Consider the following 24,861-nt stretch of genomic DNA (forward strand, 5'->3'; position numbering starts at 1 on the left):
GTGTCTATTCATGTCTTTTGCCCACTTTATAATGGGGCTGTTTGTTTTTTTCCTTTCAGCGCATTTGAGTTCCTTGTAGATCCTAGATGTTAGGGCTTTGTCAGATATACAGTTAAAGCCAGTAAATCTTTATGCTAATGTATTAAGTACCAGTAGAGATTCAAGTATAAAATTAAATAAGCAAAGCAAGAAAAAAAAAGTGATAATTTTTAATTTGAATTGCAAATGTTAATATGAATTCATGATTATATATATATTTTTCGTATCCAAATATATCTTTTTTATCTCTGTTGCTAGATATGAGTATATCTAATAATCCAATTTTGGTCTTTAAATACTTCTGCTCAAAGGAATCCAGGGCTGCTGGAAGAAATGGCTGATTCAAGGCCTGGGCGGGAGATATACACAGTGAACCTGGAATATCTATCTTGTGCCATTAATAAGAAAGCTTTCAAAGACATAAAAGCCAAATTGAAGAGGCTCTTCTTGGCCAAAATTGGGACAATTCGAACATCAGAAGAATAAGAAAAGAAATTTATTCGGGCAATGGATATATAACAATAAATAAAGCAAAACAAATGGAGGTGGATATTATCCCTTACTCTGAAAATTGATAATTAAAAAGAAGTATACATTTGAACCGCCTTTTTAGTAGGAACTTGCATTATAGTTAATGAGCAATGCCAAATAATAAATGTAAGAGGAATTAAAGACTTAGAAAGTCACAGTTTGTTACAACCTATTATCTAATAATTGATTTAGGCCAGGATCATTAATGGATGCTAAAACTGTTAGGTAAAAAAGGTTGATTGAGAATTGAGCATTCGCATGGGACAGATTATAGATAGTCTCAAGGTAAAACAATATAATTTTACAGTGGAAGGACCAGGCTATCACTAACCTAGCTATTAATCTTCATATCATTAAAAATGAACCAAAAAGCCAGGTGCAGTACCTCATGCCTGTAGTCTCAGCTACTAGAGAGACTGAGGCTGGAGGATCACTTGAGCCTAGGAGTTCGAGGCTACAGTGAACCATGATCTTGCCACTGTACTGGGTGACTGAGTGAGATATCAACTCTAAAAAAAAGCCAAAAAATATGTGCTTCCTGATGTGATTCCATATCAAGTATATTGATATTGAAATTTTTTTTGTCCAAAAATTTTAATCTGAATTTAATAAAACTTAAAGACTAACATTTAGTTTACAAGACATACGGGGGATAAACTAATTAAATGGTACCTTGAGGAAGCAATTCGAAAAATTCAGAATGTAAGATACAGATAAACTGGCCATTCTCTTCAACAAATCATTGTCATGAGGTAGAAAAAGCAGGGGTGAAGTAGATGGGAGAAAAGAAAATTGTCCTAGAATAAAGTTGACTTAGAAAACAACCAAACGCAGTGTAGGTAAGCTGTAAAGTACATTTTTTTAAAAGTAGAATTTATTGAGAAGACAGAAAAGCTCCCACAGTGGGAGGGGACCCGAGGGGTTGCTGTGTAAAGTACATTTTTAAAGAAAGGAGCAGAGGCCGGGCTCGGTGGCTCAGCCTGTAATCCTAGCACTTTGGGAGGCTGAGGCGAGTGGATTGCCTGAGCCTGTGCGTTCGAGAACCACCTGGGCAACTTGGTGAGACCTCATCTCTACAATAAATCAAAAACTTACTGGGCATGGTAGTGTGCGCCTATAGTTCCAGCTACTTGAAAGGCTGAGGTGGAAGGATTGCTGGAGCCCAGCAGGTCGGGGCTGCGGTGGCTGAGAGGTGTGCCACTGTCCTCCGCCTGGGTGACAGAGTGAGACTCCAACTCAAAAAAAAAAAAGAAAGGAGCAGTATGAAGCAAGATGACCAACTTTTAATTTAGAATCTGGATGATGGATATTAGGGATGTGTGTGTGTGTGTGTGTGTGTGTGTGTGTGTGTGTGTGTGTGTGTGTACACATATATATACAGTATATATGTATGTGTGTGTATACATATACTTTTCTATATTTACATTTAAAAAAATTTTTCTTTTTTCTTTTAGTTGTGGATCTCTGTCACCCAGGCTGGAGTGCAGTGGCATGATCATAGCTTAACACAACTTCGGCCTCTTGGGCTCAGTTGATCCTTCCGCCTCAGCCACTATGCCCAGCTAATTTTGTAAAATTTTTTGTAGAGACTAGGTCTTGCTATGTTGCCCAGGCTGGTCTCAAACTCTTGGGCTCAAACAGTCCTCTCACCTTGGCCTCCCACAGTGCTGGGATTCCAGATGTGAGCCACTGTGCCGACCTATATTTGAATATTTTTATAATGAAAATTTAATTTTTTTTCTGTTGATGGACACTTAGGTTATTTGTAGTTTCTTTTTTTGGAATTACAAATAATATCTTTTAAAACATTCTTGTATATGTTCTTTCCCTTTTCTGCGTGCGTGTGTGTGTGTGTGTGTGTGTGTGTGTGTGTGTGTGTGTATTTATTTATTTAGAAATTCCTAATCTCACTCTGTTGCCCAGGCTGGAGAGCAGTGGCACACTCATGGCCACTGCAGCCTTTATCTGCTGGCCTAGGCTGTTCTTCCTCCTCAGCCTTCCAAGTAGCAGGACCTACAGGTGTGTGCTACCACGCCCAGCTAATTTTTTGATTTGTTGTAGAGAGGAGGGCTCATCAAGTTACCCAGGCTGGTCTCTAACCCCTGGACTCAGGCAGTCCTCTCACCTCTGCCTCCCAAAGTGTTGGAATTAAAGATGTGAGCCACCACACCCAACTTGTTTATATGTTTAAGAATATACAAGAAGATAGGGTAGCTTCCTAGTAGTGGAATCCCTGGGTCAAAAATAGGTACATCTTTAATTCTACTAGATAGTGATAAATTATTAATCAGAATAATTGTATTGGTTGGGATTTTGGACAAGGAAATCATTAAATATCATAATATGTATGTCTCCCCTACTCTGTGGTTAATTCTTTGAGGTTGGGTCCTGTGTGAGACTCATGTATAGAAATGTTTGATTGAATGAGACTGTATTTTAGTGGGCTTGCCTGGCAGCAGGATGGAGAAACTAGAGTTAGGTCAGCTAAGAAGCCATTGTGATGTTTAAGGTATGAGGCAATAAAAGACTAGAGGTAGTGGAGAAGAAGGGATGAATGTGAGAAATCTTGGGAAGAAAGGATCGAAATGTATGCTTTTTGTGGGGGGAGTAGAATGTTGATGGTTCATTGTTGTGACAGCAAGTGGTTTATTGGCTTCACTTTGCAGTAAGCAGGTAAGTTATGCTTCCCTGATTAATTCAAAGCCATCTAGTGGCTAGTTCCAGGAGACTCCTAACCTTTTCATCTTCTACTTGCACTCTTTTCAAGCCTCAGTCTCTTCCTGGGAATACATGTAGTTTAAAAGAAACTAGTAGTGTAATGGGGGTAAAGGCACAATGGGTTGCAAGGATGAGGAGAACTCTGTGTGGCAGAGTGAGACTCTGACTCAAAAAAAAAAGTAAAATAAATAAGTAAAAGACTACAGTATACCATTATGATATGTCTTAACTTCTCTAATCATTTTTTGTCATTGACCTGTTCTGTTTTTCTCTATTTTAAATAACATGACTTTAAACAATTTTTTATTGTAGATTCAGAGTGTACATATGCGTATTCATTAGTAGCATGACTATTAATATATTTTTTGACTAGTTTACATGAGTAGGATTACTAGAACATTTTAAAGGCTTTTTTTTTGAGTTGGAGTCTCACTCTGTCGCCCAGACTGGAGTGCAGTGGCCGCCACCGCAGCCTCGACCTGCTGGGCTCTGGCGATCCTTCCGCCTCAGCCTTCCAAGTAGCTGGAATTACAGGTGTGCACTACCACGCCCGGCTAATTTTTTGATTTTATTGTAGAGATGAGGTCTCGCTGCCCAGGCGGGTCTCGAACCCGCAGGCTCAGGCAATCCACTCACCTCAGCCTCCCAAAGGTGCAGGATTACAGGCTGAGCCACCGAGCCTGGCTTTTAAAGGCTTTTAATATATGTAGTGCAAAACTGCTTGATGAAAACTATAGAAGAATTTTAATGTATTTACAGTTGTACATGTTGAGCATAGGAATGATGTGGCAAGTTTATTTTTAAATGTTTAATGGGAGACAAGCAAGGCTTATTAAGTACAATTGTAATTCTTAAAATTTCTTAAATTTATATTCTTATTTAAGAGTGCTAGTAACCATTCAAATGGAACTAATACTTTATGGTTTTATAAACAGTTTTCATGGGCAGTAGTTGCTGTAATCCTCACAACAAATCTATGAGTTATAAATTTTATAGAAATTCAAAACAAAATAGACTTTAAACTTTAAAATGTAACTATTGGTAGTAATTCCTGTTATCCACTAGATGGCCCTTGCAGCATGTACTTTTGAGCAAAAGTAGCTACACTAGTTGTAGACATTTTGAAGTTCCCTTGTAGGTCTTTTTTTTTTTTTTGAGTTGGAGTCTCACTCTGTCGCCCAGACTGGAGTGCAGTGGCACACTCACGGCCATCCCAGCATCGACCTGCTGGGCTCTGGCGATCCTTCCGCCTCAGACTCCCAAGTAGCCAGAACTACAGGCACATGCTACCATGCCTGGCTAATTTTTTTTTTTTTAATTGTAAAAAAGAGGGCTCGCCAAGTTTCCCAGAAAGGTCTCAAACCCGCGGGCTCAGGCAATCCACTTGCCTCGGTCTCCCAAAGTGCTGGGATTACATGCTGAGCCACTGAGCCTGGCTGGTCTTATTAAAATGCATTTTAATTGGAGGGAAAAAAAATGGTTTGTGTCAAATTGTGATAAACTTTTTAGATATAGCAAAGAAAATCAAGATGGAATTTATTACAGTGAGTTTTTATGGTTTTCGCCTCAAGAAGAAAGTAGAATTAAACTAGATGTAACATTCATCATAATTCATTAAATTAAATTATACTTCTTTATTTGGTTGGGAGAATACTTATTTGCCACATCCAAAAAGCAACATAGTTTTGTTGTTAAATTTTTAAGTGATTTTTAAAAAATCTAGTACTTTATCTCTGGAGTGCAGTGGCATGATCACAGCTCACCACAGTCTCAAACTCCTGGGCTCAGGCAATCCTGCCTTAGTCTCCAGAGTAGCTGGGACTACTGGTATGTGCCACCATGACTGGCTAATTTTTAAAAAATTTTTTTGTAGAGATAAGATCTTGCTATGTTGCCCAGGCCGGTCTCAAATACCCTCAACCAATCCTCCTACCTCAGCCTCCCAAAGTGCTGGGATTACAAGCATGAGCCACTGTGCCCAGCACTTCTATTGATTTTTCAATCTTTTTAGAGCATTGCTACCTTTTAAATTTATTTTATTTTATTTATTTATTTATTTCTGAGTTGGCGTTTCAATGTCTCCCAGGCTGGAGTGCAGTGGCACGCTCAAGGCCACCACAGCCTTGACCTGCTGGGCTTAGGTGATCCTTCTGCCTCAGCCTTCCAAGTAGCTGGAACCACAGGCACACACCACCATGCCTGGCTAAGTTTTTGATTTATTGTAGAGATGAGGTCTCACTAAGTTGCCTAGGCTGGTCTCAAACCCTGGACACAGGCAATCCTCTCGCCTCCCAAAGTGCTGGGATTATAGGCTTGAGCCACCGCGCCCGGCCATTGCCTTTTTATAAATTAATATTTTGCATTGCCCCTTATGCTAACTTGGAATGAAAATAGTAACATTAAGTATTTACATACTTTTTAAAAAGTATAATATTTTGATTATAATATAAAGGAGAAATAGGAAATAAATTTACAATAAAATGTGTAATAAAATATGTAAATAGTCGAACAGAGTACACTAGATGACAGAATGAGGTGCTTGCATCTGTACTTAAAGTCACTATCAAGATAATAGCTGGATAAACTGACTGATACAGTCTTAGATTGGTGATACGGATACCAAAGTGGAATTGACATTGGTTACATAATTATCCAAAAAGTTCATGTGAATATCAGAAGTGAAAAAGATGAAATTTAAAAATTAAAAAAAAAAGATTTTCCAAGATGATTAACTCTTAGCAAAGTTCTGAACAAGACAGATTTATAATATGGCTGCATTCTGGAATATTTGGAATACATTAACACTCTGAAAAAAACGCATCTTGTTTATATGTTAGTTAGGTTCTAGTCTTAAATATATTCAATAGAATCTTTGAAAATTATCCAGAACATGTGACACTTTTTTACCCTATGAGATTGTTCCCTCCCTTGCTGGATCTCCTGTATCCCTGGCACTTGCCCGTTAAATTCTAGTACAATAAAAGCATCCCCACCTCTATTCCCCAAAATGCCTCCAAAAACATACAAAGGCGGGGGAAAACCCTTCCAGTCGCCTCCTGCTGCCAGGAGCTTTCCTGTCTTCTAAATAAATTCCTGCTTACTCAAAAACAAAAACAAAAACAAAACGCAAAACAAAAAAAACATACAAAGGGCCCTCTAGGGAGCAGTGCAGCTACCACTGAGGACCACTGATTTCTAAGTAGTGTCCATTTTCTACATTAACCTACTACATAACTATTGCTCATGGAATTTTAAAACCCGAGTAACTTAAATATTCTAGGTCCTTAACTATGATATGTTTTGAATATTTAAGACAGCTGGAAAATTGGGGATGAAGTTGATTTTTTTTTTCAAATTCTTCGTTTTATTGCAATTCATATAAGCAAATCAGTAAGTTTACTCTTTGAAGTCCCCGATATCCTGCATTTTCTTTATTTTTTCAGTTCTTCCAGTCTAGTGAGTCAGGAGTATATAACTTACTTTAATGTCATCATTTGCTTAGTTGACAGTCATACAATGTCATTTTTCCCTTTAAAATACACTTCTTAAATTAGGAAGGTAATATGGTAGCATTACAAAAACTTTGTAAAATGGAGGAAAATTTGTCTGTAATCATACTCTCCTAACATTGTTAATATTTTCAGTATTTTGTTCTTTATTCATATATTTTGACATTCAAAGGTTTTTATCTTTTCACTTAACATGGCATAAATTTATTATATAGCTTCAAAACCATTATGTAAATTACTGCATCTTGTTCTATTAGATTGAACAATTTAACCTTTTTCCTACCTTTCAATTATTCACATAATAAGCATGATTATATATTTGTATGTGTACATATATGTATTCAATTTTTATTGATAGATCTGTTTCAGTATATTTTTCCATTAGAATAGATTCTCAGAAGTGTTATCATTTATTGGGTCAATAAGCCTGGACTTTTTTGTAACTTTTGTTAAATTTTCAAAAATTGACTTAAACAAATGAAGCTCATTTGTTTATATTGCCATCAGCATATATGATTTGTCAATATATGGAATTTCCAGTTTCACCTTATCCTTGACTTCATCAGAAGTTGCTTTTAAATTATTTACCTTATGCTAATTTGATTATTAGTGACGCTGAACATTTTTTACCCTTGTAAATTATTTTTATTTTCTCTTTTACAAAATGTATGGTCATGTTATTTGACTACTGATTTACTTGGTTCTTGCTGCTTATTTTTTTTTCCCTTTTCATTTTTAGTCAGACCTCTTAAATAGGTAAAACATTAATGTTTCTTCCAGTCATTTTTGTGGTAAATATATTCTTTCCTGTCTTTTATTTCGATTTTTTTCATATATAGAAGTTTCACATTTTTATGAGACTCAACGGTTATCTATCTTAGAAGGTAATATGTGATATCAAAGAACACAGGAGAGGAAGTCAAGAAATCAGGGTTCTGGAAAGAGGTATTTATAATACTTGTTATATTTGAAAAGGATTCATATCCAAAATGTATATGAGGATGTTTACAAATCAATTAGAAAAAGACAGACAACCCAATTTCAATAAATGGGGAAGAGCCCTAAACTGGTGATTTATAAAAGGTATCTAGATCTCTAAACCATCTGGCAGCATGTATGTTGAATGAATGCAAACTGTTTTTACATTACTTGTTTAAAACATATTTTAAAATATGTATTTTTGGAAAGATATATTGTAAAGCCAGATTTATATTAAAGTTTGGTTATCCAGAGTATAGACACTGTATTCTTGGTGTGGCCAGTCAGATTTTACTGTACTTCTGTAGGAGAGACATCAGGTTTTTTGCCTTATTCTGCCTTTTTTGTTTTGTTTTTTAAGTCAGAGTCTCACTCTGTCACCCAGGCTGGAGTGCACTGGCATGCTTACAGCCATCGCAGCCTCAACCTGCTGGTCTCCGGTGATCCTTCCATCCCAGCCTTCCAAGTAGCTGGAACCACAGGCATGTGCCACCACACCCAACTAATTTTATGATTTATTGTAGAGACGAGGTCTCGCCATGTTGCTCAGACTAGTCTCGAACCCCTGGGCTCAGGCAATCCTCTTGCCTCTGCATCCCTGAGTGCTGGGATTATAGATGTGAGCCACTGCGCCCGACTGCCTTATTCTGCCTTTAATAGGAAATTATTTTTGCGGTTTCTTTGCCTGTTGAATATGATGTTAATTTTTACTATCCAGCCACTACATATTATCTAGGAAAAATTGTTCATTAGGAAATAGTAATCTTTTTAGATCTTGTACCTTTATCAGGCTTAAGGAGTATTTTGGGTTTCAATGACTCTACCAAAGTGTGAGACAATGGAGAAAAAAGGAAGTGGTGAAAATATTGTGTCACAAAAAAGCACATTAAAAATAAAATCCTACATCAAATGTACAAGTACATGTGGTTGTTTTTCTTATTCTTCATCATAGGATATAATGTGAATTATTTTTATCTTTGCAAATGGAACAACACTAAGAAATTCATCCTGCCTTGTAATAAATGCCTGTTTTGGATTCGTACATCTCAGCTAATCATTATGTGAGCTCCAAGTTACTCCTTCTATACATGGTTATTCCCATCTTACAGAATCTATTATAAAATATAGTGATTTTAGCATAATTCTGTGTATGTCCATGGACATCTTTTCTTAAATTATCTGTTAGATTTCCTAACATTCTTTTTTATTATGTAGTGTTTTATTTCTTCCTCCCGGACATTGCCTTTTCAAGCTCTCTTTGCCAACTTCCTTCTCACATATAGACTCCTCTTTTTTCTTGAGTACACATTGAGTACCCCTTATCTGAAATGCTTAGGACCAGAAGTGTTTTAGATTTTGGATGTTTTTCAGATTTTGGAATATTTGCATTACTACTTACAGCATCCCCAAACCAAATATCCCAAATCCAAAATACTCATGCTCAAAAAGTTTCAGATTTCATATTTTTGGACTAAGGGTACTCAACCTGTAATAGCTGTTTACACAAGATAGACATTCACCAACCAACCTATTATTACTCTCTTTATGACTTAGTTCCCTTTGGATACTTACCTAACCCTCAAAGGGTATATATATTTTTTTAGACAAATTCACACTCCAGGTACATTTTTTTCTTACATAAATCTCAGGTGTTCCATATTTTCCCTTCCCCTCAAGCCTGGACTTCTGTTTGTCTTTCCTTAGGATATTATATAACATCATTGAATAATCTTCCAACTGGATAGTCTTCCTGGGTTTGGGAATGTTCTTCTCCTCAGAACTGTCATCCCTCAAATTTGAACATCTCCGATGTATTCAGACCTTTCTTTACCTATGTTTTCCTGTCATAACTCTTTTCTGACACATATTTTAATATTTTTTATTCAAGAAGATACAGACACCTACACACACACACACACCCCACACCCTACACCCTAGACTGGGATATTAGCTTTTTCAGATATCTTGAATTCAAGATACAAGGTATTATTTTATCTTCTTCCTGAGACACATGGTCTATTTATAGTATTCTTAGACTCTCTTTTCAGTGTTTTCATAGAATGTGAATTGTGCCTTTTCTGGAAGAACTTAAATGTGTATTGCATGTACAAGGGTAGAAAATACTTATTTTAAAATTCTGAACACATTTACTATTGTAAAAACAATGTTTAGTAGATATTAATCTGCATCAGTAACAGAGGACCATATCTTGTACCTTATTTACTTTTATGAAAAATGTTATTGCCGCACGTCCTCCAGTAAAACAGTTAGTTGCTAGTTTTAAATTTTAGATCAGTTTTTCTTTGCTACTTACTTCTTCTATCTTTTTCCAGCTATATTTAGAGAGTTCAAACTAATTTTGTTCTATGCAAAAACTTAATGAGAAAGGAAAGTCTGTTCTAAGCGTCCAAATATAAACTGCTTTTGTGTGATCTGTAGTTTTATGAACCATACCATAATCTTTTGAAGGAATAACTGAGAAGTGACTTATTAATAGATGAGAGGGGGAAAAGTCATGTTGTAATATCTAAATGGAAATTTTGATGTTCAGTTCATCTGTGTTTTATTTAGATGTCCCTGGTAGATTTGGGAAAGAAGCTTTTAGAAGCAGCACGAGCAGGTCAAGATGATGAAGTTCGTATTTTGATGGCAAATGGAGCTCCTTTTACTACAGACTGGGTAAAGAATTATTTTAATGTTGTGGTGGGTTTTTTCTTCTCCTCCTTCTCGTTTTTGAGTTTTTCCAGATAAAAATTTAATGAGCATTGCAAATGGTAAAAAAAATTTTTTTCACATTTGTTTGCACTTTTAGAATCATAACTATCTTTTAAAAGGAGTGGCTTGTATTATTTTCTTTTATATTGGGCAACCTTACCCAAATAGTCTGTCCACAAAAGAGTTTTTCTTTTAAACTTCAGAGTACACTAATGTGAGATGAATAGTAAATGTAACTGCTTGGTATTTACTCTAAAGATCTTATGGATAGTACATGTAGAATTTATAATTCAGAAAGAACACAAAGATTGGAGTTCAACCTCCTGGGCTCAGGAAATCCTTCTGTTTCAGCCTCCCAAGTAACTGGGACTACAGGTGCGTGCCACCACACCCAACCAAATTTTTTTTTATTTTTTTGTGGAGACAAGGTCCCACTATGTTGCCTAGGCTGGTCTCAAACTCCTGGGCTCAAGCAGTCCTCTCACCTAGGAATCCTGAAGTGCTGGGATTACAGAAATGAGCCACTGCACCTGACAAATATCTTAAAGAAAATCTTAAGCACACTACTGAGTTAGAAAGAAAGCAAAGGATTATGGCTGGGCTTGGTGACTCAGCCTGTAGTCCCAGTAGTTTGGGAAGCCGAGGTGAGTGGATTACCAGAGCCCAAGGGTTCAAGACCTGCCCAGGCAACATGGTGAGACCTCACCTTTACAATAAATCAAAAACTAGCTGGGCGTGGTAGTGCGCACCTGTAATTCCAGCTACTTGGAAGGCTGAGTGGAAGGATTGCCGGAACCCAGCAGGTCGAGGCTGCCGTGGCCGGGAGCGTGCCACTACACTCCAGTCTGGGCGACAGAGTGAGACTCCAACTCAAAAAAAAAAAAAAAAGGATTATCAACCTGAAAAACTAAGTGAATGCTGGAAGCCATATTAATTTTACCCTGTAGAACATTTGCTGAACTAAAATTTGCCTGTTGGTTTTCCCATCTCACTGGCATGCAGTACTGGGGCTAAAGACCTGGGACTGCTCATGGAGAGAAGTCTAATAGGAGATTCCCTTTGCAAAATTCTGAAATTGCAAAGAGCTGTGCCTTCAATGTAAGAGTAAAGCAGAGATACCCCTTCCCTCCTCCTGCCTGCTCTTGCCCCTGTACCTGTTGCTAGGATACCTTGTGAAGAAAATGACCTGACTTAAGGCACACCATGGAAAGAGGAAAAAATTTGACAGTCAGAATTTGGAATCACAAGACAGCCCTTGCATACGCTTATAGCTTGAATTTGTAAAAACTTTTGTGTACTTTAAAAAACTCTAAAGGGCCAGGTGTGGTGGCTCATGCCTGTAATCCTATCACTTTGGTAGGCCAAGGCAGGAGGATTGCTTGAACCCAGGAGTTTGAAACCAGCCTGAGCAACATAGCAAGACCTCATCTCTACAAAAAAAATCAAAAAATTAGCTGGGTGTGGTGGCATGCAACTGTATTCCTAACTACTTAGGAAGCTAAGGAGGGAGGATCACCTGAGCCCAGGAGTTCAAGGCTGCAGTGAGCCATGATCATGCCACTGCACTCCAGCCTGGGCATCAGAGTGAGACCCTGACTTAAAAAATAAAGTAAAATTTAAAACTCCATAAACTAAGAAATGAATTTGAATTGATCTTTGGACTAGGGATTACTAAGGTTCCTGGCAGAAGCAAATGCATATATCCTTTCTGGAGGAACCTGCCTTCATTCCAGGCTTCAGCCACAAATGAAATTCCCAGGAAAGTGATCAGTCAAAAATAACTATAAACATACAAACACAAGACAACTTGTAACAATAACCTGCTAAAACAACTGACAGCAGAAACAGGCCCACAAGGACTTCAGTTAATATTTTACTAATGGATTAGAAACAACTAAAGAAAAAAATTAGTAAACTAGAAGATATGAGAAAAAAAGATCCAGAGTATAGCACAGAAAAAATAGATAAAAATTATAAAAGAGATGCTGAGTCATGAAGGATAGTGTGAGAAGGTCTAACATATATTTAATCATTCATTCACAAGGAGAGTGAGAATAGAGATGAAATAATTTAAATAGATAGTTGCTGAGAATTTTCTAGAACTAATGAAAGATGGCAGTCCACAGATCCTAGTAGCCCAGCAGATCTTCAGCAGGATCAATTTATAAGATAATCCATATCTAAGTACATCATAGTGATGCTGTAGTACATTAAGACAAAAAGATCTTAAGAAGGATTGGTATTCATAATACACAAGGAATTCCTATGGATCAGTAATAAAAATACAAGGCATAGAAAACTAGGCAAATGACTTGATATGGTGCTTTACCAAAGAGAAAGTTTGAATGACCAATAAACATGAAAAGATGCTCAGCTGCAATACTAATTAGATAAATACAAAGTAAAACCATGAAATATATCCACCAGACTAGCCAAAAAAAAAAAAAGGCAGGTGGTACTAAGACTTGTTGAGTAGGTAGTGAAGTGGGAACTGTCAAATAGTTCTGGTGGAAGTGTGAATTCATGTAATCATTTTGGAAGACAGTTTAGCAATACCTAGTAAATTTGAACATGTCCATACCCTAGGACATAACAGTTGAACTTGTCAGAATATTCCCAAGAGAAACTCTTGCTAATGTATCTGAGAGACACTTCTATATTTAGCAGCAGCATTATTTATTATAATAAAAAACTGAAAACAACCCAGATGTTCATTAGCAGATTGATTTAAATTAATTGTGGTTTATTCATTCAGTGGACTATTGGAGAGCAGAGAAAATTAGTAAACTAAACTTATATTTATTAACATGGTGAATCTCATGAACATAATGTTAAGCAAAAGAAGGCAAGTCTATTTAAATAAAGTTCAAAACAGAAAAACTAAAGTATTATTTAGGGATATATAAGTGATACAAAGGAAAACAAAGTAACTTTTGTTACAAAGTTCGGAATATTAATTACCCCTGGGGCTGAGGGAGGGGTTTGTGATTAAGGAGTGGCATGTAGGAAGAGTTTTAATTACTGGAAATGTTTTATTACTCTACTCTGGTGTTGATTTCACAGATGTTTGCCTTATTTTTCTTTTAACAACCAAAAAGAGAAGGTCTCAGAGGGGGGAATAAATAGTAGACCCTAATGTCACAATGAACAAAACTCCTGGTTGCTGAATGGGCTATTGAGATACTTTCATTCAATATTAGAATTTCTGGGCATGGTGGCTCATACCTGTAATTCTAGCACTTTGGGGGAGGCCAAGGCAGGAGGATTACTTGAGCACACAAGTTCGAGACCAGCCTGGGCAACAAAGCCTCTACAAAAAATACTAAAAAAAAAATTTTAACTGGATGTGGCGGTGCATGCCTGTAGTCCCAGCCCTTGGAAGACTGAGGTAGAAAGATCACGTGAGCCCAGGAGGGTAAGGCAAAGGTGTGCTGGATCCCGCCACTGTAACTCCAGTTTGAGCAACAGAGTGAGACCCTGTCACCATATAATTTAAAAAATTTAGAATTTAAGAGTGTAGAAAAAAAGGCCAGCTATAGACAAATATGACAAAACATGGAGAAAGAAAGGATTGTTTAAGAATCTTTTTTGAATCTGCTAGAGTTATGTCTTTAAAATGCAAAGTTTTAGGGGAGAGAGGGACATACCTCATTAACAAGGGTACCTGCATAATCAACGTTTGTATACCTAACCCTGAATTGTACCCCACATCTTTATAATTTAAAAAAAATGCAAAGTTTTAGTCAGGTGTTATGGCCTGTGCCTGTAGTCCCACCTGCTCCAGAGACTGAGGCGATTGAGGCAGGAATATCGCTTGAGCCCAAGAGTTCCAAGTTGTAGTGCTCGATCATTGTGCCTGTGAATAGCTACTGCACTTCAGCCTGAGCAGTGTAGCAAGACCTTGTCTCTAATTTTTAAAAAATTATATTAGTAATAAAACAATTATTCCCAAAGTAAAGAATTTCCATTTTTGCCATGTGGTAAGAGCACATGCCTAGGTTTGTATTATAATTCTTGTTGTGTGACCTCAGACAAATCAGTAACCTCTTTGTGACTTAGATTCTTTTACTGCCAGATGAGGAAAGTAATAGTAGCTATGATAGGAAGAGATTAAATGAGATAATATGTATAAAAGTTTTAGGATAGTGTGTTTCATGGAAAGTACTTTAAAAACTTTAGTTCCTGTTACTAGTTACAGTGGTGGTCTTAGTAAATTTTGTGCGTTAGTGAAATGTCTTAGTTCTTTGGAATATTGGTGACTTGGTAATCAGAGAATTGTAGGGATTTTCTGTGCCTATAAATTCATGTGCTATGACTTAACTGTTTCACCTACTCAGAGTTATGCCTCTAAGGCTCTTCCTTCACTCACATTTTAGTACTTCCTCTGTACATTGTAGATGTTGATGTATTGGTTAGACTGCATGGAATCAATTTCAGGAGAATTGAGCTCTGTCTTGGTTCTGTCCTGACCTACCATTGGCAGGTGAACCTCCGATTTTTCCTTAGAAAAATAATCTTTTAAAAAGATCACTGAGGTGCTTTAGTAAATTAATTTTTTAAGTCCTCCAAATTTTTTTTCACTTAATGTAAAAAGGTACACTATTTAATTTATTTGATATGAATTTTGTAGGTGAAAAGAAGTTAATTTGGCAAGTTTTGTGTGATTGGTATGAGGAGAATATTTCAATACTTAGAAATTATCTTTAATTTCTATTGAAATTAATTTTACTTAGACTCCTTATCTTATAAAAAATGAAGAATGTAAGTTTGTAATAAAGGAAATTTTGGCTTTTCTTCTTCACTGAGAAGTGTTTGGAAATTCATGAAGGCCTTATGAAGAGGATGAAATAAGCACAAGTCATTTCTTTTGAATTTTGAGTTACTATGTAAATAGATAATATAATCTGTTAACTGTGTGAACAAAAAGGTAAAATAGTACATAGTAGAAGTGTATGGATAATAACTATCCTTGTGGATTTTTAAACCTTGTGTTACAGCTGGGAACTTCTCCACTTCATCTGGCAGCACAGTATGGTCATTACTCCACTACAGAAGTACTGCTTCGAGCTGGTGTAAGTAGGGATGCCAGAACCAAAGTGGATCGAACACCGTTACACATGGCAGCTTCTGAGGGCCATGCCAGCATAGTAGAGGTTTTGCTTAAGGTATGTGTTCTCTTTTTGCACTTTGCTTTTGAAAGTAAGCCCGAAAACCTTTATGGTTTTTTAAGACAATACAAACTAGTTTTATTGAATACTTACTTAGGGTTTACCTGTGGTATCTCATTTTTTGTGTATATAAGCCCATTAAATGAAAATTATCTTAAAGTTTTAATTCCTGAGAGACTAAAAATTTTTTTAGTATATTCTCAGTTAAGTCAGATTTATTTCTGACTTAATTAATTAATTAATTTATTTCTTAGATCTTGGTCTACCTATGGTGAGGGACTACAGCTTTGCCTTAATACAATAAAAATGCTCATGGAAGGGAACACTAGGCTTGGGGGATTAACAAATAATATAAATAGGGGTTGTCTTTAATGACTAAATACCAAAAAGTGATATGGAGAATTATGAAACATTCTGGGTGATAGACATTATTCTAGATCCTTTTTATTATGGCTTCTAGATCAGCCTATCCAAAAGAAATATAATGTAAACCATAAATGCAAATCACATATACTGTATGTAATTCCACCTATTCTATTAGCTACATTTTTTAAAAGTAAAACGTAATTTTAATATTATATTTTATTTAGCCCAGTATTTAGAGAGATCATCATTTCAACATGAAATCAATATAAAATTATTAATTAGAAATTGTACATTCTGTATTTTGGTATTAAGTCTTTGAACTCCCATGTCTATACATACAGCACATCTCTCTTTTGTTGCTCAGGCTGGAGTGTGGTGGCATGATCGTGGCTCACTGCAGTCTCAGCTTCCTAGGCTCAAGCAATCCTTTCACCTCAGCCTCTCAAGTAGCTGGGACCTGGCTAGTTTTTTAATTTTTTTGTAGAGATGAGGTCTCTCTATGTTGCCAAGGTTGATCTCAAACTCCTGGGCTTAAGCAGTCCTCCTACCTTGACCTCCCAAAGTGCTGGGAATCACGTGTGCCACCACACCCAGCCTACCCACATTTCAAGTGCTTAATAGCTACATGTGTCTGTTGGCTATCTTTGGACAATATACCTCTCGATAGCTTCCTTTTAATTCCTTACGTTGTACTGGTTTTGTAAGCAAAAAATATTTTTGTGTAAATGAGGGAATAGGGGACCAACTCCCATACAGCATTAAAGCCCTTCATGTTGCCGGCTCGGTGGCTCAGCCTGTAATCCCAGCACTTTGGGAGGCCGAGGCGAGTGGATTGCCTGAGCCCGCGGGTTCGAGACCCACCCGGGCAACTTGGCAAGACCTCATCTCTACAATAAATAAAAAATTAACCGGGCGTGATAGCGCACACCTGTAGTTCCCAGCTACTTGGAAGGCTGAGGTGGAAGGATTGCCAGAGCCCAGTTTGTCGAGGCTGCGGTGGTCAGAAGCATGCTACTGCACTCCAGTCTAGGCAACAGAGTGAGACTCTAACTCAAAAAAAAAAAAGAGCTAGGCTCGGTGGCTCACCCTGTAATCTCGTGCCTTTGGGAGGCTGAGGTGAGTGGATTGCCTGAGCGCGTGGGTTCGAGACCCGCTCTGGGCAGCGAGACCTCATCTCTACAATAAATCAAAAAAATCAGCCGGGCGTGGTAGCGCATGCCTGTAATTCCGGCTACTTGGAAGGCTGAGGCGGAAGGATCGCCGGAGCCCAGCAGGTCAAGGCTGCGGTGGCCGGGAGCGGCCACTGCACTCCAGTCTGGGCGACCGACTGAGACTCCAACTCAAAAAAAAAAAAAGCCCTTCATGTCCATAGCTGTGTGACTGACAAAAATTGCCTCATGCCTAAGAAATGGGAAGGAAAGCAATTAGGAAAGTCAACATGATAGAAAAAATATTTAAATGACAGATGAGTAGTAATTGGCAAAACATGTATTTAACACAAAAAGTAAAGTTCTGATCATATTATTTGTCCTTTAAAGTAAAGGGACTGGTATTTTCACATCAAGAGTTCTTTATACAGCATTTCATATTTTGATAATCCCTTATTTTGAAATATTTTTGTAGCATGGTGCTGATGTCAACGCAAAAGACATGTTAAAGATGACAGCTCTGCATTGGGCCACAGAACATAATCATCAAGAGGTGGTGGAACTTTTAATCAAATATGGTGCTGATGTACACACGCAAAGTAAATTTTGTAAAACTGCATTTGATATTTCAATAGACAATGGGAATGAAGATTTAGCAGAGATATTACAGGTAACTTTTGGCTTTTAATTTGAGAAAAAGAAAAGGAAGCTTTATAAATAGCTAGATCTCTGTCTTATGGATAATTTAAACTATATAGCTTGTAGTTTTTCATTTTGCACTTAGTTATTTTGGACAGGCCTTTTTCTCTTTCACTTCCTCTTTGTTCATTATGTTCATGGTCCTGATTGTAAGACCACAGTCTTTTCATGTAACGTAAGATTAGATAAGGTGATTACTTTCTGTGTTTTAAGTTCCTGAATTCCTTTTCTAGATATTTTATTCTATCAATATTTTTGTTGCATTTTTGGATATTATATGGTTTTTCGAAGTCTATTATAAGTTACTTTATAAAACTTAAAAATTAAAAAGCAATTTTAGCAACCATAATAATGTCCCTTGAGTAAATGATGCAGTCTTTAGTCATTCTGATTTGTTACTCTTATTTTTCAACATTCTCAAAAAAATCTGTTGTGGACATAGTTGTTACTAGCTTTTGGACATGTTTTTCTAGTAACCAACATTACTTCTCTATTCTTTGGCTGGATGACATGATGTAAATTATCTTCTTTCCTTACTGTCTCTTTTTGCCTATCTTCTTGTTCCCTTTTCCAGTAGAACACTTCTTCTCTTAGACCATCTGACTCTTCTGAACTTTCGGTAGTTACTTAAAGGATGTTTTATGTTCAGAAAAATGAGTTTTACTATGTCTCTTCTCACTCTTTTACTCTTAAGAGTGCAGTTTGGGGGTTGGGGTTGAAGATGGTGAACAATTGGGAAGATCATGCTTTATATATGTGGTGTAATATATTGATGAATATAGTACAAGAAATAATTAAATTCCTATAGATACAGGGCAGAATATCTACCTATAAATAGACATTTAAAAATCTACATATAAATATCTCTATATATCTATCTATACATAGATATATAGATAGTTTTTTTTTTTGGTCTCACTGTGTTGCCCAGGCTGGTCTTGAACTCCTGGGCTCAAGCAATCCTCCCACCTCAGCCTCCTAAGTGGCTGGGATTACAAGTGGCCACGCCCCACTTAATGTCCAGTTTTTCTGTGTTCTGTGAAAGCCTTTTAGATACCCATATCTCCTCTCACAGAATTTTGCTGCTTTACCTAAGAGCAAGACTTGGGATATAAATACTAACCTATGATTTATTACTATACTCTCAGTGGACCATAGACAGATATTTCCATGTGTATTATATGATTCCTCCTAGAGAATGTTCCTTTATATGTGTGATTGTATTATATGGAGAATTTTTGCTGTATGTTCTGGTTATAATTCTGAAAGCATTGTGGTGATTTGTCCCCTAGATTGCTATGCAGAACCAAATCAACACAAACCCAGAGAGTCCTGACACTGTGACGATACATGCTGCAACACCACAGTTTATCATCGGACCTGGCGGGGTGGTGAACCTAACAGGTCTGGTATCTTCAGAAAATTCATCCAAGGCAACAGGTATTGAGATGCACATAGGATAGCTGTTGGGATTTTATGCTTTAGTAGGTATTCATCCTTTTAAGAAAGGACTGTTGGAGAATAAGGGTAAGATTATATTAGCCACTTTGGTTTTCTTTGATATAATTGGCAAAAAAACCCCACAAATTTTTGTGAGAGAAAACAATCTAAAGAAAGGTAATATTGCAAAATATACTACCACATTACCTTTCAAAAACTAACGCTATCCAAGCTTCATTTAAGAGTTGAATAAGATAAATAGAATACCAGAAATACACATAGGATTAAGCTCCTTAGAAATTCAAATCTATTTTCTTTTTTCTTACAGATGAAACGGGTGTATCTGCTGTTCAGTTTGGAAACTCTTCAACATCAGTATTAGCTACATTAGCTGCCTTAGCTGAAGCCTCGGCGCCATTGTCCAATTCTTCGGAAACTCCAGGTTAGAAAAACAGGTCAAATATGTACATTAAAAGTTGCATACTCAAATACTCACAAAAGCCAGGAAGGTAATAAAACATTAAAGTGTACAGGTTTGAGATTATGCCCAGCAGAAGAGTGTGGGGCAGGGGACGTCTGCAACTCAGCTCTATTTGATTATAGTCATGAACCTAGTGTTGCTAGATTCTGTGTTTTTTTGATTTTTTTAATGTATTTTTTTGAGTTGGAGTCTCACTCTGTTGCCCAGGCTAGAGTACAGTGGCATGCTCATGGCCACCACAGCCTCGATCTGCTGGGCTTAGGCAATCCTTCCTCCTCAGCCTTCCAAGTAGCTGGAACTACAGATGCATGCCATCACATCCGGCTAATTTTTTTATATTATATTGTATGTTTTGTATTTTATTGTAGAGATGAGGTCTTACCAAGTTGCCCAGGCTGGTCTCGAACCCGTGGGCTCAGGCAGTCCTCTCACCTTGGCCTCCCAAAGTGCTGGGATTATAGGCATGAGCCACTCTGCGCTGCTTGTTTTTTTTATATTTAAAGAGGTTTATTCTGAGCCAATATGACTGACCACGGCCTGGGGAAAAACACAAACCCAAGATGCCTTGAGCAAGTTGTCCCAAGTCAATTAGGTGACAACTGTTTTATGTGTTTTATTTTATTTAATTTTAATTTTAATTTTATTTTTTGAGTTAGAGTCTCACTCTGTCACCCAGACTGAAGTGCAGTGGCCACTCCCACCCACTGCAGCCTCCACCTGCTGGGCTCCTGAGATCCTTCCGCCTCAGCCTTCCAAGTAGCTGGAATTACAGGCATGCGCTACCGTGCCCGGCTGATTTTTTTTTTAATTTATTGTAGAGATGAGGTCTCACCAAGTTGCCCAGGTGGGTCTCGAACCCGCGGGCTCAGGCAATCCACTCACCTCAGCCTCCCAAAGGTGTGGGATTACAGGCTGAGCCACCGAGCCCGGCTTGTTTTATATATTTTAAGGAAGTAGAAGTTTCAGGCAAAATCATAAATTAGTATATGGAACTTATAAATTGGTTTAGCCCAAAAATGCAGAATTCTGGTTTTTATAGGAAGCTGAAAATCTGGATTTGAAAAGAATATTAAATCTTGGCAACTAATTGAAATTGAAAAAAAAAAAACTTGTGTAACTTACAGAAAACATGTCCTTATATCAAATTTGGCCCTTGTTTTACCAGTTTGTGAATTTTTGTCTAAATAGCTTACTCTCTTTTTCATAAATTTTAAAGTTTTAGCAGTTCTGTTAGAATGTTATGAAATCTAAATAACTGTTAGAGCTAGGAAATAGTATACAGAAACCATCATTAAAGGGTTATCTGGGCTGAGTGGGGTGACTCACGCTTATAATCCCAGCACTTTGGGAGGCTGAGGTGAGAGGATTTTCTGAGCCCACAAGTTCAAGACCAGCCCAGGCAACTTGGTGAGACCTCATCTCTACAATAAATCAAAAAAAGAAATTAGCTTGGCGTGGTGGCACGTGCCTGTAGTTCCAGCTACTTGGAAGGATGAGCCGGAAGGATCACCTGAGATTAGCAGGTTGAGACTACAGTGGCCGTGAACGTGCTACTGCACTCCAGCCTGGGCAACAGAGTGAGACTCCAACTCAAAAAAAAAAAAATTTCAAAAAAATATATAAAGGGTTACTGTTGTTAAATGATGATATGTTATATTAATGAATAGATGATTTAGACAAAGCTTACCTTTATGTGTAACTAAAATACTTTGTGCTGTAATGATTATGGAAGTATAGTTTTTGGGTTTTTAAAATTTATTTTATTTTAAAGCTGTGGGGTACAATTCAGGATCAGGTATACAAGTCATCATCGTACAGGTAAAGTTTGGACCTACCTTTTGTCCCCACTTGTCTGGTTTGAGATCAGGTACTCTTATTAATGTTTTGTGCTCCCCCAAAGTATTTTTTTAATTAGGAAATTTTTTAAATTCCAAGAAAATAGGCCGAGCACAGTAGCCTATGCCTGTAATTCTAGCACTTTGGGAGGCCAAAGCAGGAGAATTGCTTGAGCCCAGGAGTTTGAGACCAGCCTAGGCAACATAGTGAGACCTCATATCTACAAAAATTCAAAAGATTTATCTGGGCATGGTGGTGCATGCCTATAGTCCCAACTACTCAAGAGACTGAGGTGGAAGGATCACCTGAGCTTAGGAGGTCAGGGCTGGGGTAAGCCTTGATCACGCCACGGCACTCCACTCGTTGGCTCAGGATACACCTCTTTAAATAAAAAACAAAACAAAACAAAACAAAAAACACACAGAATCTAGCAACACTGGGTACGTGACTATAACCAGCTTAGAACTAAGTCGCAGATGGCCCCTGCCCTTGCCCCACACTCTTCTGCTGGGCATAATCTCAATCCCAAACCAAAATTAAATACATTCCAAGAAAACAATCTTCTTACTATAGTGTAAGCAATTATATTTGAATCAATGCTTATAAAAGTAAAGAACAATTTGTTGTCATTCATTCTTTAAATTAGTATTTTTTTCAACATTTGATCAGTTATAATAAAAATAACAGTTCATTAAATGCTTACTCTTGTGCTAGGCCCTGTGTTAAATGGTCTTTGTTTTATTTATGATCTCATTTAATCATCACCGAAAAGCTTTAAGGTAGATATTACTGGATTTCTTCTGACTAGGGGTGTGGGGGAGACCCTACCTTTTTATTTTCTCTTCTTTTTTTTCTTCCTTTTCTTAACTAGTGATGATAAACATTTATCCATGCTCTATCTTCTTTAGAATCATAATCAAACTTTGAATCTAAATCTTTACATTTGAGAGCCTTAAGATTTTCCTGAATCACTTTTGGCCATGAGCTGTTACGTACATCATCATATTGATATGTGACTTTTATAACCTTTGTCTGATTTCTTTAGCACTCTTGTAATTGCAGAAGAAGCATATCAAAGAAAACGGAGTTCATTGCTAGTTTATATTTGGTTAAACTTGCAATTTTTCTTCTTCATTTTTTTGAGTTGGAGTCTCACTCCGTCGCCCAGGCTGGAGTGCAATGGCTTGCTCACAGCCACTGCAGCCTCAACCTGCTGGGCGCAGGCAATCCTTCCACCCCAGCCTTCCAAGTAGCTGGAACGTGCTATGACGCCTGGTTAATTTTTGATTTATTGTAGAGACAAGGTCTCACCAAGTTACCTGGGCTGGTCTCGAACCCGTGGGCTCATGCAAACTACTCACCTTAGCTTCCCAAAGTGCTGGGATTACAGATTGAGCCACCGAACCTGGCTGCAATTTTTCTCCTTTAATTAAATTACGTATCTCTGAAAATGAAATGGCCTTTCTTGAAAGTCAGCCAGAAATTCTGATATTTAGAATTAACTTAGTAAGCATCTGACTTACTTAAATAATATAACTCAGTAAGCATTTGGCTCCATGAAGTGGCCACATCAATTTCTCTAACTTTTTCTACCTTTGAAAATGTTATGGTCTAGTCTGAAAGAATCAGTAATTTCAATGGACTTTTATTGCATGTGACTTAGAATCTTCTATGAGAATAATTTTTCATTTCAATGCTACATCATAGTGGAGTTTTTTGAAGATATTTTAAGAGCTTGAATTAAGTAAAAATTCAGGTAAGTATGTTGCCAACAGCTGAAGTATGTAATCAAATACAGGAATACATTCTCAAAGCTCAGTTTGCACATGTATCTTTTTTTTGTTGTTTTTTTTTTGAGTTGGAGTCTCACTCTGTCGTCCAGACTGGAGTGCAGTGGCCGCTCCCGGCCACCGCAGCCTCGACCTACTGGGCTCTGGCGATCCTTCCGCCTCAGCCTTCCAAGTAGCCGGAATTACAGGCATGCGCTACCACGCCCGGCTGATTTTTTGATTTATTGTAGAGATGAGGTCTTGCTGCCCAGGCAGGTCTCGAACCCGCGGGCTCAGGCAATCCACTCACCTCAGCATCCCAAAGGCACGGGATTACAGGCTGAGCCACTGAGCCCGGCGCACATGTGTCTTTTCAAGGGCTTGTTACTATCTGGAAAATATAGTGGTAGTACCTCCATTTTACATATGATGTTTGTGGAATTTGAATAATTTTATCTAAGGTCACATGGCTTTTAAGTGGTGAAAAGAGGATTATGCTTACAGTCTGATTGATTCCCAGGCTGTATGTCTGTGACCACTATAATTCACTGTTTCTCCTATACAGTTTCTTAAGGTGATCTGTGGGCTGGTCCCTTTTAGAATGTTTATAATTTGGTTTGTGATATTTACATTATAGAATGCAGAAATATTTGCATAATTACCCATTTGTTTTATATAGAGCAAAAGCATCACTACTCCTACTTTTACTTCTGGGATGTGTATGTCTCTGTAGCTTTTTCTAGTAATAAGTAGTCTATTGAAATAAGTGTTTTGCTACTATCTTATTCTTTTAAAATGATTGTAGACCAAAATATAGTATAAGACCTATTAATACACTAATTGTTACTGCTCATATCCTTTTATTTTACTAGCTAAGTGGCGTAATAGCATTTTTTTCTGGATACAAAGTAGCCAGAGTGTGACAGCATATAGACCACATTTTAAATGGAAGCGGGCTGGTTGGCATAGTCCTATATATAAAGACAAGGCAATTGTGATAGTCTAGGGCAGAGGTCCCCAAGCCCCAGTGTCTGTGGCTTGTTAGGAACTGGGCTACCCAGCAAGAAGTGAGTAGCAGGCAAGCAAGCAAAGCTTCATCTGTTATCTGCAGCCACTCCCCATTGCTCCCATTACGGCCTGAGCTTGGCTTCCTGTCAGATCAGTGGCAGCAATACATTCTCACAGGAGAGCAAACCCTGTTGTGAACTGCGCATGCAAGGGATCTAGGTTGCATGCTCCTTATGAGAATCTAGTGCCTGATGATCTGAGGTGGAGCTAAAGTGATGATGCTACCACTGGGGAGTGGCTGCAAATACAGATTTATATTAACAGTGAGGTTTGACTGCACAGAAACCATAATAAATCAGCTGCTTGTAGACTCATATCAAAACCCTATCAGTGAGTGCCAAGTGAGTTGATGTACTTCAGTTGTACAGCTATATCTGGTGGCTTTAAGTCAGAATC

At 37.5% G+C, this 24,861-nt stretch overlaps 1 protein-coding gene across 5 annotated transcripts in view; it reads left to right on the forward strand.

Annotated features, from left to right (window-relative positions):
• GABPB1 (GA binding protein transcription factor beta subunit 1) overlaps window positions 1–24,861 on the forward strand; it is a 67,457-nt gene that overhangs the window by 24,976 nt on the left and 17,620 nt on the right. For 3 of the 5 annotated variants that reach the window (XM_008058398.2, XM_021712501.1, XM_021712502.1), the window contains exons 2-6: window positions 10,347–10,454; window positions 15,488–15,655; window positions 17,648–17,842; window positions 19,164–19,275; window positions 19,640–19,753. In XM_008058398.2, coding sequence (XP_008056589.1) covers window positions 10,347–10,454; window positions 15,488–15,655; window positions 17,648–17,842; window positions 19,164–19,275; window positions 19,640–19,753 — 697 coding nt within the window. Of the gene's footprint in view, window positions 1–10,346; window positions 10,455–15,487; window positions 15,656–17,647; window positions 17,843–19,163; window positions 19,312–19,639; window positions 19,754–24,861 lie in introns of all 5 variants that reach the window. The other 2 variants (XM_008058399.2, XM_021712503.1) reach the window with 2 other exon arrangements.

This window comes from Carlito syrichta, unplaced genomic scaffold, assembly GCF_000164805.1.
Source record: "Carlito syrichta isolate Samal-C Ts95f unplaced genomic scaffold, Tarsius_syrichta-2.0.1 Scaffold303328, whole genome shotgun sequence".
NCBI lineage: Eukaryota > Metazoa > Chordata > Mammalia > Primates > Tarsiidae > Carlito > Carlito syrichta.